Below are 16,364 nucleotides of genomic sequence, written 5' to 3' on the forward strand. Positions count from 1 at the left end.
TTCTAGATCTGTAACCCTGCCTTCCGGACTATATAAGGCGGGTAGGGGACCCCTCTAAAAAACATCTCTCATTGACATACAGCAATACAAATCAGACGCAGGACGTAGGTATTACGCCTTCTGGGCGGCCGAACCTGGATAAAACTTTGTGTCTGTCTTGCGTCACCGTCTTGTTTGTGGCTTGCGCATCTGTCTGCCGACAATCTACTACTTTGGGCATACCCCTAGGTAGACTGCCGACCATATTTCGTCGACAGTGGCGCGCCAGGTAGGGGGTGTGCGTACTGCTCTCCAAGCAAACAAGATGGTCATCATCTCCGGCTCCATGGCTACGCCGAACGGCCTCACGTTCACCGTTGGCCAGATCACCTGGACCACCGGCTCCGACGACTTCATCGCCATAACCCCGGAGGAGGCGTGGATTAAGTCTGCGCCGACCACTGCTTCACCTGCATCGGCCATGGCTCCGACCACGACGGATACGGCTCCGACCACGATGGATCTGGCTCCGATCACGGTACATCTGGCTCCGACCACGCCTGCATCATCTTCAGCCACGCCGACAACTCGTCATCCGCTTCCCCGCTACAAAGGAAAGCAGATCGACAACACCGACCTGCTTGACTCCATCGATCGGGTCGGCACCAAACTCGCTGAAACCCTAGCTCTGGTAAGAACGATTCAAAGTCAACCTAATGAGCAGGTAACCGCTCCCCACAACAGATCTACCCGACCAGCTCGGACCAGTCGTCCTGCACGACTTGGTACAGATCTCGTGGTCATATCTACTCCTGAAGGGCGCTCCGCTTGTCGCCGGCCAGCCTCCACGACGGGTCTCCGGCTCTCCGAGTATGAAGCCTCGACGGAGAATCACCTGGTCCAGCCCTACGGCCTGCGAAACGCTGCCTCCAACTACGCGTATAACCTACATCGCCGCTTGGATCTGTGTTTTATGCACCGACCTCGGCCGAAGCCACGCAACTTCGTCAATATGATCCGGATTGAAGATTATCAAGAAGGATCCATCCACACAGTCCAAGAGGGCGACTCCAGCTCCTCGTCTGGCATCGCATCTAATGCATCTGTCCACACCGAGCTTCAGCATCACGAAGATGACGGCGTCAAGTACGATCTGGATCTCCCAGACCACGCCTCGGGGTTTTCACAATTTCCATCTTTCCCGCCAAGACGAGGGGATTTGATCCATGTTGTCAGCAATGACAAACCGCCAGCAGTTGGCAAAACAGAACAAGAAAGGACTGCACGCGAAGCACGCAATATTGACCGGTTTAATCGACGACAAATCGAAGCTGAAGCAGACCAGGAGGCGCGGCGCATAAGGGTCCAGCCACGCGACCTTAACGATGCTATCGACAGGGTGGGGGACAAACAGGTCTTCAGGACTCCAAGTGCCAACGTAGCCGTCGCCATGGCGACAATGCAACGGCTACCCAACACCCCGGAAACCCAAGCGGTTCACGATGAAATACAAGCCTATCTGACGGCTGCCATGGCCCAGACCGCAGAGATTGTAAATCAAGTCCGGGCTCCATCCGTCTCAGTCGAGTCAAGCCACAGCCGCCAGCACCCAAGTCGCTCACAGCCACTCAACCAACGTGGCTCGCGCAACAACGACCCATCAGACAACCGTCAAGGCGGAAACGGTGGCCATGATGGTGGTCAGGATGACAACCGCCGTCGGGAGGACAACCGCCGCGACGTCCGGGACGATAATCACCGAGACAACCGCGACAATCGCCACGATAACCACGGTCGTAGGGCTAATCCATATGGCAATCGAGATCGCCACGATGGCAATAACGATCTCCACCATTACCTCGGTGGACGCAATCTGCGCGCTCGCATCAACCAGAGAGCCGACGATCGAGCATCCTATGAAAGCTATCGCCGTATGGAGTATGACACTGCCCACGGCCCACCGGGTTTGAAGCAGTTTACTCCACACATTCGCTAAGTCATATGGCCCAAGAATTTCAAGCTCGAGAAACTTCAGAAGTACGACGGCGAGGAAAACCCCGAATTATGGGTCATGCTCTACGAAACTACGTGCAGATCAGCCATGGCTGACGAGCACGTCATGTCTAACTACTTCCCGGTCGCTGTTGGCCATGCAGGTCACCAATGGCTGGTCAGCTTGTCGGTGAACTACTTTGATTCTTGGCAGGAGCTCAAGCAAGCCTTCATCGACAATTTCATCGCCATTTGTGAACAACCGGGCAACAAGTACGATCTGCAACGGATCCGAGATCGGAAAGATGAGCCACTGCGTGAGTACGTCCGGCGTTTCTCGGAGATGCGCATCAAGGTCCCATCAATCTCCGACAACGAGGCAATCGAGGCTTTCATCACTGGCCTCCGCTTCCACGACGCCCTAAGAGACAAGCTCCTCCGGAAGAGACCTGAATCGGTCACGGCGCTCCAGGCCACCGCTAAGAAATATGCGGACGCCGACGACGCTAAGAAGATAATTATTGAAGAAGCAGAAAGGGTTCCACGCTCCGACCACCCCCACACCGCGACTTCTACCGCGGCAACCGTGGTCGGAACGACAATTTTGACCGCCGCAACCAGCGCAACAACTCCCGCGACCACCGCGACCAACGTAATCAGCGGCGTAGCCGCCGTGACGATTACAGGAGCAAGCGTGCTCGGGAAGACGACGGCGAGGTCAATACCGTTAAAAAGGGTGGCGGACGTCGTAATTACGAAGACGACTACGCCAAAGCATTGAAAGGGCCCTGCCTGCTCCATCCTAAGTCAAACCATACCATGGAGAATTGCCGCGTTCTCAAGTCTATCTATACGCGTCAACAGGCTCCGGATGCATCCGACAAGCCTAACGACGCAGGGGAACAACGCAACGAGGATAACGACGACGACGATGTAGACCCTCGTCACAAGTACGTCAAGCCAACCGATCGCGTGCACACCATCATCGGAGAAAAATGTCCATCGAGACCAAGCGGGAACACAAGCTGCTCGCCCGTGCTTGTTTGAACGTGGCCAACACCGACAACCTCCTCGCCGATCCGCGGCTCCCTCCGTGGTCTCACTGTGAAATCTCTTTCAGCAGAAAGGACCAATGGGCCGCAATACCTGAGCCAGGACGTTTTCCCCTGGTCCTCGATCCTTGTATCAACAAGGTCCAGTTCGACAGAGTACTGATCGACGGCGGCAGCTCCATCGATATACTATTCAAGAACAGTCTACCCGCCCTAAAGATAGCTCAGGTGGATCTCAAGCCATACGAGGCACAGTTCTGGGGTGTTCTCCCCGGACAGAGCTCTACACCTCTCGGGCAGATCACGCTACCTGTGCAGTTTGGGACCCCAGACCACTTCCGCACCGACTACGTCAACTTTGTGGTCGCTGACTTCGATGGCACCTACCATGCTATTCTTGGTCGACCGTCGCTCACCAAATTCATGACCATACCTCATTAGAGGTATCTGGTGCTCAAGATGCCTACCGAGAAAGGAGTTCTAACCCTCCGAGGCAACGTGTACGCAGCTTATACCTGCGAGGACGACAGTTTCAAAATAGCAGAGGCTCACGACCTCTCTATTCGCATGGCCGAAACCATGCTCGACGCCAAGAAGACCTCGGCCGACCACCTGGAGATCCCAGAGCTCGAAGCTCCATGCAAGAACATCAAGTCCAAGGAGCACAAGGTGATCCAGCTGGTCGACGACGATCCCAGCAGAACGGCCCTTATCGGGGCCAACTTGGATCCCAAATAGGAAGACGCGCTCGTCAGGTTCCTGAGGAGCAACGTGGATGTGTTCGCATGGAAACCTGCTGACATGCCCGGTGTACCTCGGAATTTGATCGAGCACTCCTTGAATGTCAACGGCAAGGCCAAACCTATCAAGCAGAAGTTACGACGGTTCGCTCGCGACAAAAAAGAAGTGTATCATCCGGAGTGTTTAGCCAACCCGGTTCTTGTACGCAAAAAGAATAATGAATGGAGAATGTGCGTTGATTACACTGATCTCAACAAACACTGCCCTAAGGACCCCTTCGGCTTACCTCGCATAGACGAGGTCGTAGATTCAACCGCCGGTTGCGAGCTCCTTTCCTTTCTCGATTGCTACTCTGGTTATCACAAGATCGCTCTCAAAAAGGATGACCAGATCAAGACATCTTTTATCACGCCTTTCGGCGCCTACTGCTACACGACCATGTTGTTCGGGCTTAAGAACGCTGGAGCTACCTACCAACGCGCTATACAAGCCTGCCTCAAAGACGAGATAAAAGACGACCTCGTCGAGGCCTATGTTGATGATATAGTCGTCAAAACCAAGGAAGCACATACCCTTGTTGACAACCTGGAACGCACATTTGCAGCCCTTAACACATTCCAGTGGAAATTAAACCCAAAGAAGTGCAGCTTTGGTGTTCCCTCTGGCATACTACTTGGCAACGTCGTCAGTCACGACGGCATACGCCCTAACCCGGAGAAAGTCAAAGCTGTCTTGGACATGAAGCCGCCCAAGAAGGTGAAGGATGTTCAGAAGCTCACCGGGTGCATGGCCGCCCTCAGCCGTTTCATATCAAGATTAGGCGAAAAAGGATTACCGTTCTTCAAACTACTCAAAGCATCCGAAAAATTTGAGTGGTCGGAGGAAGCAGATGCTGCCTTTACACAGCTGAAACAATACCTTACGTCACCTCCAGTCCTCACTGCTCCAAGAGAAGACGAAACACCGCTGCTTTACATTGCGGCTACTAATCGAGTAGTCTCCACGGCTATGGTGGTCGAGCGAGACGAGCCCGGCCACGTCTACAAGGTACAGCGACCAATCTATTTCATTAGTGAGGTACTCAATGAGTCCAAGACCAGGTACCCGCAGATTCAGAAGTTGATCTACGCCATACTGATAACATCCCGAAAGTTGAAACACTACTTCGACGGATATGGTGTGGTGGTCATGACTGAGTATCCTCTGCGAGACATCATTAGCAACAAGGATGCGAACGGGCGCATCGTCAAATGGGCAATGGAGCTATGCCCCTTTTCCTTAGAGTTTGCAAGCCGCACTACAATCAAGTCTCAGGCACTTGTCGATTTCATCGTCGAGTGGACAGACTTAAGCACGCCTGCCTCTACCGGAACCGACGAGTATTGGACAATGTACTTCGACGGCTCTCTCAACATCGACGGTGCAGGAGCAGGAGTCCTTTTCATATCACCATCCAAGGAGCAGCTCCGTTACGTTCTCAGGATTTATTTCCCAGCATCTAATAATGCCGCCGAGTACGAAGCATGCCTACATGGTTTGCGCATTGCGGTTGAGCTCGGCGTTAAACGTCTCTACGTCTACGGAGACTCTGCTCTGGTCATCAACCAACTCAACAAGGACTGGGACACAACCAGCGAGAAGATGGACGCATACTACAAATTGATCAGAAAGCTGGAAGGCAGGTTCTATGGCATCGAGTACATACACGTGGTCCGGGACAAGAATCAAGCAGCGGATGCACTGTCAAAGTTAGGATCATCCCAAGCAAAAATCCCACATGGCGTATTCGTCCAAGACCTGCTCACGCCTTCCATCGAAGAGGAAGATTCCACGCCAAACAAGCTTCCAGACCAGCAATTGGTGGCTACGGTTCCGGCGTCAAGCGCCGCCGAGCCCTTTCCGACCACCCATGAGCCCGACTAGAGAATACCTTTCATCAAGTACTTAACAGATGGCAGCGGTTACGCTGATCGGACAGAGAACGAGCGCCTGATGCGTCGCAGTAAGCAGTATCTGCTCGTCGATGGCAAGCTATGGCGCAAGAACGCAAAGGAGGAAATCTTGATGAAGTGTATAACCCAGGAGGACGGCGAACATCTCCTGGACCACATCCACTCTGGCTTCTGCGGCAACCACGCGGCCTCAAGAACGCTGGTCAGCAAGGCTTTTCGAGCAAGGTTCTATTGGCCGTCAGCAGTAGCCGACGCAGAGAAGCTAGTCCGCCACTGTGAGGGTTGTTAGTTCTTCGCCAAGAGGATCCACGTACCAACACATGAGATCCAGACAATACCAGCCTCTTGGCCCTTCGCATGTTGGGGACTGGATATGATCAGGCCCTTCAAACCGGCTCCAGGGAAATTTACATGCGTCTTCGTGCTGATCGATAAATTTTCTAAGTGGATAGAATACATGCCTCTGGTACAGGCATCCTCAGAAAAGGCTGTCATGTTCCTCGACCAGGTCATCCACCATTTCGGCATACCCAACAGCATCATCACTGATCTGGGTACTCAGTTCACCGGGAACGCTTTTTGGGACTTCTGCGATGAAAGGAGCATAATAGTAAAATACGTCTCGGTGGCGCACCCTAAAGCTAATGGACAAGTCGAGCGGGCCAATGGCATGATCTTAGATGCACTGAAGAAGAGGATGTACAGAGAAAATGACAAAGCTCCCGAAAGATGGCTCAAAGAGTTACCAGCCGTGGTCTAGGGCCTCAGAACTTAGCCCAGTCGTAACACCGGTGTCTCACCGTACTTTATGGTTTACGGCGCTGAGGCAGTCCTTCTAGCAGATATAGCTTTCAGATCAGCACGGGTAGAGAACTTCGACGAAGGAAGGGTCAATGAAGTACGGGAACTAGAAGTGAACAGCGCAGAAGAGAAGCGGCTAGATTCTTGCGTACGTACGGCCAAATACCTTGCTGTTTTGCGCAGGTACTACAACAAGAACGTTAAAGAGCGGTTCTTCGTGGTCGGGGACCTGGTCCTGAAGTGGAAGACGAACCAGGCTGGTGTCCATAAACTCGCAACCCCATGGGAGGGTCCTTTCATGATCAAGGAGGTCACACGACCAACGTCTTACAGGTTAGCTCACCTGGATGGTACTGACGTACCAAACTCGTGGCACATCGATAAGCTTAGACGTTTCTATGCTTAACTACTGAGATATGTACCCCTCTTGTACTCTCGATTTACTTCAATAAAGCTATTATGATTTCTCCGACCACTCTAATGTGTCACTTCAAATTTTATGGTTATTCTAACTTAGCCAGGAAAAGCTGACCACCACTCCTACGGTTTTCGGAGCAGGCCCTGTCTCCGGTTCCTCCGAACACGTGCATGGGATCCGCTCTCTACGTTACGGGTGATCGGCAGGTCCCCCTTGGTTTGACTTGTCCGTGTCTACGTGTGCATAGGTCATGCACCTCACACTCCGACCACATGCTAAACTAGGGCCGCACAAACTTTTCGAGATGATGTGTCAAGCAAAATGGTACAACTAAACAGAACGTTAACATGTTCTCACTTAGTTACACCAACATAAGTTTCAAGCTTAAAAACGTTTTATACAAAGCAAACAAGCTTATATTGATATACAGTTACGTTATTACAAGTTTGCCTGAAGAGGCCCAAGTTTACAATAACACAACTATTCTCTCCTTCTACAGCTCTAAGCCTATTACATTGGCTGGTCGGGGCACACGGCACCTCCTGCTCGCTGCTTCCGATATCCTACTCGGGTCTCGGGGACTCTTGTGCTAGTCGAGCTGAAGGGGATGGCCCTGCCGATGCCTGGCTGGTTGAGACCGCAGGCTTCGTCGGTTGGCTTGCAACTGATGGCGTTTTCAGCTGACTTGTCGATGGTGTTCCCTGTACAGGTGCTGTCCCACCTCCACACAGGTTAATGTCGCCAATTATCTTTGACGACAGGTCCAGCTGGGCCATCTGAAGCTCCTCCGCCTTGTCTGGGTTTACCTCTTTCGGGTATCCAGCCTCCAGGCGCTTGAGATCGATCAGGGGGTAGTGGGCACGCACCATGCTTAGCACATGGGCACCCGTGTACTCACCCGCCTCCTTCACGAACTCTTGGAACCATCCCCATGCTTGTCTGCATCTCTCGACCAGTCCGAGCTGGGGCGTCCTTGGCTCTTCCTCTGTGAGCGCCGGGTCGATAAGGTCGAGGACGGGCGCAATGCCAGTTGCCATTTCTTGGCACCGGTTTTTCCATGTGTCCCGATCCTCAGTGGCCTCGAGGCATCGTGCTTTCCAGCCGTCACGCTCTTTGATCACGGCCTCTAGATGCCTCTTGGCATTGACTTTTAAAACTGAACACCGTACAAGACATCAAATGTAATGGCACGACAAGACAAGGCGGGAAACAGAATAAGAAAGGTGGTTTGGAATACTTACTTTTCAATTCCTCCTTCATTTTGGTGGTGTGGTCCTGGAGTTGAGACTGGTTGCGTGCCAGTTTCTCGTTGTCCTCCTTCAGACGACCACACTTTGCGGTCACGCGGCTATTCTCCTCTAGGAGGCGGGTAACTTCAACTTCTAAGCCTGCATTACGGCTGTCACTACCAACAACGCAACAACACGTGTCACTCACTTGCTGTGATAAAATGACAACTTACTTGTTTTTTTCCGCTCTTTGTTATTGAGCTGGCCGACTAGGTTTTGGTTCTGTGCCTCTAGCTCTGTCCTCTCCTGGTCGGCGGCTTCAAGTTGGCGGCGCCAGTGTTCCACCTCGGCCGCCAGTTCTTTATTGTTCGCCGTGATTCCCTCAATCTGGTCGAAGCACCTCTTTCGGTACTTCGCGGTCTTCATCAAGTCCTGCATATAAACAAGCTAAGTCAGACAGTTCGACTACATAACAGGGTCAAGTGGTCAAGCCAAACATACCTGGACTTCTGTTACCAGACGCTTTGCCGCCCGTTCAACTTTTAGGGTCTCTTCGACTTCTGGGATTTCTTCGTGCATAACCCACTCGTCGTTCCGCCAGCGCGACACATACATGTTGTTGTTTATCTTGAGGACGGCCCAGGATTTCTTCTACTTCGTCCTCTTCGGCCTCTTGTTCAGGGGGCGGCGCTGGTCTGGAGTCTGCAGTCTCCGCGACCACTATGGCTTTCCCACGAGCCGTAGCATCGGCTAGCGTGCTCTGTCCCAACCCCGGTTGTTGCTCCTTGGCTTGGACTGGTTCCCTTGGCGCCAAGGTACCTGCTTCAACAGGGTTCGTGCTCGGAGCACTTGTACTTTGCTCGGCTGTCTTCTCGACCAGCTGCTCGGGGACTAGCGTCTGGTCGCTCGTCTGCTGAGGTTCCGGCGGAATTTCTTCTACAGGTTCCTCCACAACCGGCTGCTGAGCAGTTTTCTCTGCCAGTACTGGCGAAGCCATGCCGCACCCGGCTAGCTGGTCGAGATTTTCAGTGGACGCCGACCTGATACACCAGGGAAAAGTTTAAAAGACAATAGTATTCAATACAAATTATAAGCTTACATCAAAATTACAGATACTTACAGCTTGGAAGCACGGAATGACGTGGCGAAGGAGCGTCTCTTCGATCGCGCCTGCTCCACGTGCTCGGCGGGTTCCACCGGGTCTTTTTCGATGACCGGTACTGGCGCCGGGGTTTGATGCTCGACATTTCCCCCGCTTGTCCTCTGTGTTGCAGTGGTCGGTGATGCGATCACTGCTGGCACAGAGGAGCCACCCTGCTCCGTCGACCTCATTTGTCTCCTCTTTCGAGGGACGAGCCGGAAGATGTCAACATCCTCTGCTTCGTCGTCTGAAAGGGGGAAGATGGCTTGGCTCCGTTTGTTGGCAGCCGGCCGCTTGCCAGCAGCTCTGGTCGATGCATCCTCCGCAACCTCGAGTGCCGCCCAGTGGACGTCTTCGGTCCTGGCGCTGGTCTGGGTGGCTGGGTCGGCAACTTGCGGCCAGTCCACACCAGGGGGCGGAGACACGAACACTGCTGCCCGGTCACGACCATTACTCTGAGAAACATAGAAGAGACAACAGTCAATTTCTTGTTACAACATGATTCTACAGGTACAAGGAAGTATCATTTACCTTTGGAGGAGGTCGGGCCAGCTTGAAGGCGTGCTCGATGTCGTTTAACCTGACATAATTGGGATCGGCCAGGTTGAATAGCTCCCTAATCCTGGCCTTGATTTCTATCTTGTCGAGCGCCTCTTTCCTGGTCCTCGTTGGATCTGCGCTTCCCTGGTACTCGAAGCCAGGATGTACCCTCTTCTGGCAGGGCTGGATCCTTCGGCTGATGAAGTTCCCGACCACGCTTGGACCATCCAGCTTTCCCCACGGGATCATCCCGAGAAGTTCTGCGATCTGCTCCAAGTTCTCGGGCTTCTCCGACCAGCTGTTCTTCTTCTCCGGAATCAACCCCACGTCGCACAGGGTGATTGTGTTCGGCTCTTCGCGAATGTAGAACCACTTCTTGTACCATTCGTCCAGCGAGGTGTTCCATGGGCAGTGCAAGTACTGGGCCTTCATACCGTCACGCAGATTGAGGTAGACGCCTCCGGCTATCTTCGAGCCGCCACTCCCTTTCTTCCGCAGACAGAATAGGTGGCGAAAGAGGTTGAAATGAGGCTGGAAGCCACCATAGGCCTCGCAGAGATGGATGAAGGTGGAGACAAGAAGAATCGAGTTGGGATGCAGATTGCAAATCCCAATCTCGTAATACAAGCAGAGACCCTGAAGGAAAAGGTGCACTGGAACCCCAAAACCCCGTTTGAAGAAATCCTCGAAAACCACAATCTCACCTGGTTGTGGATCGGGGAAGCATTCTCCTTCCGGCGCACGCCATCCTACGAGTGCCTTGTTGTGGAGCACTCCCATGGTGACGAGGTCTTCGATGGTCTGCTCATTGCTCCTTGACTTCCACCACTCCTTCACCATGACTCCGCCTTTCTTCTGGGCGTCTCTCTTCGGCATTAATCTGTCCTTACTAAGGGGGTGGATGCGGTGGCGGGGGGATTGGTGATGATTTTCGGAGGAATAGGGTTCGGCGAGAGGAAGAAGAAGATTGCGGCGGCGAATGACAATGGGGATCGGTAAAAGTAACTTACCAGATCTATATTATAAATAACAAAGAGCTCCGTCGTTTCGTCCGCCCGAGATTCTTAGGAGACGTGCGCACGCGCCGTAGACAGTTGTTCACACAACCTCGAGATCTACGCCAATAAACGCGCCCCTTCGTTACCAGTGTACGCGCCTCTTCGTTGATAGTGTAAGAGGGCCCACACTGACGCATCTCCATACAGGTGCCAAGCGACTGTTTGCCAGAAAAGAGCAAGAAGACAGGGTGCCGCACTATACCCGTCTGCCTTTTTGACCAGACGTGTCAGACTGGACTTGACAGAGAAAGGAGATAAATAAATACACCAAAAAATAATAATAATAATAATAAAAGCGGCGTTCGTATTTTCGCTGTATGTCTTGTGCTCAAGGATGAATCGGACTACTACAATGCTCGGGGACTACCCAGACCACTGTCGTTCTCGGGGACAGCCTGGACCACTGCCGTGTTCGGGGACTGTCCAGACCACTTCTGTGCTCGGGGATTGCTCCGACCACTACCGTGCTCGGGGACTTCTCCGACTACTAATGTGCTCGGGGACTGTCCCGACCACTGCTCGGAGAATGGTTCTCCTCGGCTATATATGATTTGTACTCACATACAGTTGAGAGACATTTATTTAGACCTTACCACAAGGCTCCTACTTCGTCTTCCAGCAAGCTCGGGGACTACATCGGTACGATGCACCTGCCGGTGCATCTCTTTTTGCTTGCACGACGATTGGATTCTTAACTTCAGTAGAAATTCTTTTTTAGACCCTAGCACCACGTGCCTGCGTCACCTACTACCAGGCTCGGGGACTAAGTGGGTACACTTCACCTTGCGGTGAATGTGTTTATTTAATCGACCGCTATGCTTTGAATGATTGAAAGGATTACTAAAGTGCTCGGGGACTATCCCGACCACTGCTTGGAAAATGGTTCTTCTCGGCTACATGTGATTTATACTCACATACAGTTGAGAGACATTTATTTATACCTTGTTACAAGGCTCATACTTCGCCTTCCAGCAAGCTCGGGGACTACATCGGTACGATGCACCTGCCGGTGCATCTCGTATTGTCTGTACAACAATTGGGTTTTCAACTTAACTAGGAATTCTATTTAGACCCTGGCACCACGTGACTACGTCACCTACTACCAGGCTCGGGGACTAAGTGGGCACACTTCACCTTGCGGTGAATGTGTCTGTTTTTCGACCCCTACGCCTCTGATGTTCAAGGACGCTACGCTTCAAGACCACTTACATTTCTTTTCAGAAATACAAGTGGGCACATTTCCCAGGACAGAAATCTTTTTCTTTTTTCTTAAGAGCACCATACATTCTTCGGACAACCTATTTCTCCGGCGACGACGGTGGTCAGAGATGTCGAGGACTCGAGCCTTACTTGTCGGAGAAGGTTAAAATGGCGTGTCGCAGCATAATACATGGTGCTCGGGGACTAGCTGTGGGGGTATTAGCCCCTATACCCTTACGGCTAGGCTTGGGCCGGCCCGGATCAGTGGGTTCGGTCCACCAAAAGACGACGCGCGGCCCGGCCAACCTGTTCGGAGTCCCACGTAAGGAGTCAAAACAGATTTGACGACCAAGCAAGATCCTGGTTGGTTAGAATAGGAATCCTTATCCGGCCATGTATGGCAATTGTAACTGGCTAGGATTAGTTTCCAGATCTGTAACCCTGCCTTCCGGACTATATAAGGCGGGCAGGGGACCCCTCTAAAAAACATCTCTTATTGACATACAGCAATATAAATCAGACGCTGGATGTAGGTATTACGCCTTCTGGGCGGCCGAACCTGGATAAAACTTCGTGCCTGTCTTGCGTCACCGTCTTGTTTGTGGCTTGCGCATCTGTCTGCCGACAATCTACTACCTTGGGCATACCCCTAGGTAGACTGCCGACCATATTTCGTCGACAAGGGCACTCTGGATTATGGCCTGGTCATTCCTCGATCATCCCCTACTCAACTTATTGTGTACACGGACGCCGACTGGGCCGGCTGCCCAGACACTCGCCGCTCCACCTCCGGCTACGCTGTCTTCCTTGGAGGCAGCCTCGTCTCCTGGTCTTCTAAGCGACAGCACACCGTTTCTCGGTCCAGCGCCGAGGCCGAGTATCGGGCTGTCGCCAATGGTGTCGCCGAGGCCTCCTGGCTACGGCAACTACTGCAGGAGCTGCATCAGCCGCTGTAGTCCGCCTGCCTCGTCTACTGCGACAACGTCAGCGCCGTCTACCTCTCCACCAACCCCGTCCAACATCAGCGAACCAAGCACGTGGAAATCGACCTCCACTTCGTCCGGGAACGGGTCGCCATTGGGGCTGTCCGTGTGCTCCACGTTCCCACCACGTCGCAATTCGCCGATGTCTTCACCAAGGGGCTCCCTTCCTCTGTTTTCCTAGAGTTTCGCTCCAGTCTTAACATTCGTCCTAGCGACGTTCCGACTGCGGGGGGGGGGGTGTGTTAGAATATCCAGTTTCTATGTGAATGCTTCTACTCTACATATGAATGCGCCACCTCCTCCAGGCTGGCTTGGCCCTTTGGGCTCCTCTGTAATCTATCACTCTAGTCTAAACTGGCCCCTTCGGGTCTGGCCCCTTGGGCACCTCTGTATCCTAGGCTATATATGTAACCCTCTTGTAACACAGCCATTTTATGTATAACATCTCAGCCTGTTAGGCTTCTATCACTATCTATAGTTACTCTGTGATATCTTCTGTTCAGCATTGAGCAGGGAGTACAATAGAGTGTTTTTGGGGAAATTGTTTGCATCATTTCATATTAGTTGACAGAAAGCTAAGAACCTGAAACAAAAAATGTTGAATTAAGTGTGTCAACGTTATTTATATAGAATTTAGAATTCCACTAAATGTTAGTGTGGACCTTTACTAGGCAAACTGATGCTAAGGTCTTCACGGCCACATTGGTTTTATTATCAAATTCTGCTATCTACCTTACTTTAATATGTGCTGTTAAAATGTTTGCTGATTTTCCATATTGTAATGACAGGGATACTTGGATGAGCAATTTTGTCAGATTGAGTACTTGCAGGATGAAGCAAGCCCTAATTTTACAGAAGAAGTTGTTTCTTTGTTCTTCGAGAACTCAACCAGGCTAATGACAAATATTGAGCAAGCTATGTAAGTGTTGGCGATGTCTTTTTTCTTGAACGCGCAGGAGAGCTGCGATGTCATAAACTAGGACAACACTTTGTTCTGTTTACATGTTCAGTGACATTAAGTTTTGTTGGTAATCTAACAACACTGTGCAGGGAGAAGAACCCAAGAGATTTCAGCAGATGGGATGTAAACATGCAGCAATTAAAAGGAAGCTGTTCTAGGTTGGTCTATCCATATAGTTGCTTCTGTGTTTGTTTGACTGCATATATCATGCATGGCTATACGACAGAACTATTGACGATGGACTTTAGAGGTTGTTTGAACTTGTTTGCCCTTTAGGCAAGTTCGTTATGAATGTTGGTCACCTCGTTGGTGGGGGAGAGATATCACACTTTCTCTAACAACTGATATTTGAAAAACACTGCCAGGTGGAGGAGAGCCACATCTACCCAGGTCGTTTTCATGGGTTGGAAATGATAATGTTTAGGTTTTGTACTGTTGTTCTTGTTCATGTGTTACAGATACTGTTAATTCTAAAATATTAACAAGTGTTCAACTAATTTATCATCAAACCTAATTTATTTTGCCAAGAAACCAACACGGAAGACAAAACTAAACTGGATTATAAAACAGCTTAATTTTTCTACCCTTTATATAGCCTGGGTAGGCGAAGAACCTGAACAAGTCTTCGTCCCCATCTGTTACTTATTACATTTGCCTGGACGCTTAAATATTTTTGGTTGATTTGAAATGCATAGCCTGGTAAAATGGTAGGTAACGATACTCAGAAACTTATAAGCATATTTTGTTTTGAGTAGATCTGCTAATGCAGAGGCAAATATCAGTTTGACCAGTCCCGTCCTAAATATGTACGTCCTTGCAAACTTAAAGGTGTGTTCATGCATATATCAACGTTGTATAGAAGATATCGTGATATTACTGTCACAGCTTATATCATGTGAATGTGTGATTTCATGGACATTTTGACAATGTGTTTACACTGTAACAACTTCATGTCTTTGTATGATCTATTCATGCCTAACATAACACTACCGGTGACAGCATTGGTGCTTCTAGGATGAAGAACGAGTGCACGTCATTCAGGAATATCTGTGGAGACGAGAATGCTGAAGGGTATCTCCCTCCCACTCTAATCTGCATGATGATTTTCTTTTTGGTCTTTGAATTGGTAACTTTGGGTCGTCAATCTTAAGATGACTGCTAAAGCCAAATTCCCCACTCCCTTGAAAAAAAGGGCATGTAAAAGTGCTCTAGTTCCCATTGATATGATATTTGAGCACCCAACCCATGGGCACTTTGCAGAAAGCACCAATACAGCCAATGCTTCAGCATGGCTTTGGTCATGTCATGTGGACCGTACTATGCTACACATGCTCTACTGCTCCTCAACAGTTAGGACTACTTGGATTGGCTTTGGCGGTTCAGCCCTTCTTGGCTATTGACAGTTTCACGGGCTGGTTATCCTTTTGTCTGTGATGGGATGGGCACTAGCTTTGAGCGAGACTTGTTAATCAGCCATTACTGATACACCTGCCTTTTGTTTTCGAAGTTGTATGAGGTCCTTCCAGAACTTGAAGAGGGAGCATGGAGTCCTCAGGCAGAAGCTGGAATCCTACTTCCAGGTGATCTTTCTCGACCAACCAGCACGCCCAGCTTCATCTGTCGAGAACCATACCATTCATCACCTTGCTATTCTCGCCTGCGTGCAGGTGCTGCGACAAGCCGGCCCTGCTGTGACTGCAGCCAGGCCTAGAGGCATGTAAAGAACGGCTGTTGGCGTGGTGACGTGCAGGGTGCTCCACTACGCTGGGCTAGCGGGTAACGACGGGCCACGAATAAGAAATTTCCCCGTTTGCTATGGGGGAGTTCTCTACAGGCTTCAAAATCTGGGCCCTTAAGCTGGTGCTGCCGACTCCTAGGCCGGCAAATAAGAACAGCCTAGACTAGAGTGATGTGATCTGGCAGACGTGCTGTGCCATGCCTGCCTCTATATTTTGGTCAAATAAACTCGATGGAGTTTGCATGTTTGCATCAAGAGATCTCTTCTGCTTTTCGCCCTGAATTTGTCCATTCTGTCACGCAGATTGCGGTGTCTCGATGTTGTGTGATGTGCTGGTGCTCAGAACTGTCGGTAGCCATTGATACCGACTCGATGTTGGTGTTGCGATGGGTGCAATCAAAGACCTGATGGACATTACTGAACTAACATGGATTGGACTAGGACATGACACGACCATCCGTGTCGGTAACTCGATGGATGCAATCGAGATCTTTGTGACGACTGACGAGCATGTGACTAAGCTTATAACTAGAACATATAAACATAATGATAATATAAGGCTTTCTTTGCCCAAAAAAA

The 16,364-nt window shown here is 50.9% G+C and overlaps 1 protein-coding gene across 1 annotated transcript; it reads left to right on the forward strand.

Moving 5' to 3' along the window:
• The first annotated feature begins 6,784 nt into the window (after window positions 1–6,784).
• LOC136516616 (pseudo histidine-containing phosphotransfer protein 5-like) lies at window positions 6,785–16,036 on the forward strand. The gene is made up of 6 exons (XM_066510056.1): window positions 6,785–6,850; window positions 13,875–14,005; window positions 14,137–14,205; window positions 15,047–15,118; window positions 15,555–15,627; window positions 15,715–16,036. The coding sequence occupies exons 1-6, from the start codon at window positions 6,800–6,802 to the stop codon at window positions 15,766–15,768; spliced, it is 450 nt and encodes a 149-aa protein (XP_066366153.1). The 5' UTR covers window positions 6,785–6,799; the 3' UTR covers window positions 15,769–16,036.
• The last annotated feature ends 328 nt before the right edge of the window (window positions 16,037–16,364 follow it).

The sequence above is a fragment of the Miscanthus floridulus genome, chromosome 17 (genome assembly GCF_019320115.1).
Source record: "Miscanthus floridulus cultivar M001 chromosome 17, ASM1932011v1, whole genome shotgun sequence".
Classification (NCBI taxonomy): domain Eukaryota; kingdom Viridiplantae; phylum Streptophyta; class Magnoliopsida; order Poales; family Poaceae; genus Miscanthus; species Miscanthus floridulus.

Bases quoted from the DNA above. Each gene is read 5' to 3' on its own strand.
- LOC136516616 (XM_066510056.1), top strand. From the start codon at position 6,800: ATGGGAGGGTCCTTTCATGATCAAGGAGGTCACACGACCAACGTCTTA. The intron at 15,119-15,554 runs GTATCTCCCTCC...TTGTTTTCGAAG, and splicing joins GGAGACGAGAATGCTGAAGG to TTGTATGAGGTCCTTCCAGA. The intron at 15,628-15,714 runs GTGATCTTTCTC...GCCTGCGTGCAG, and splicing joins AGCTGGAATCCTACTTCCAG to GTGCTGCGACAAGCCGGCCC.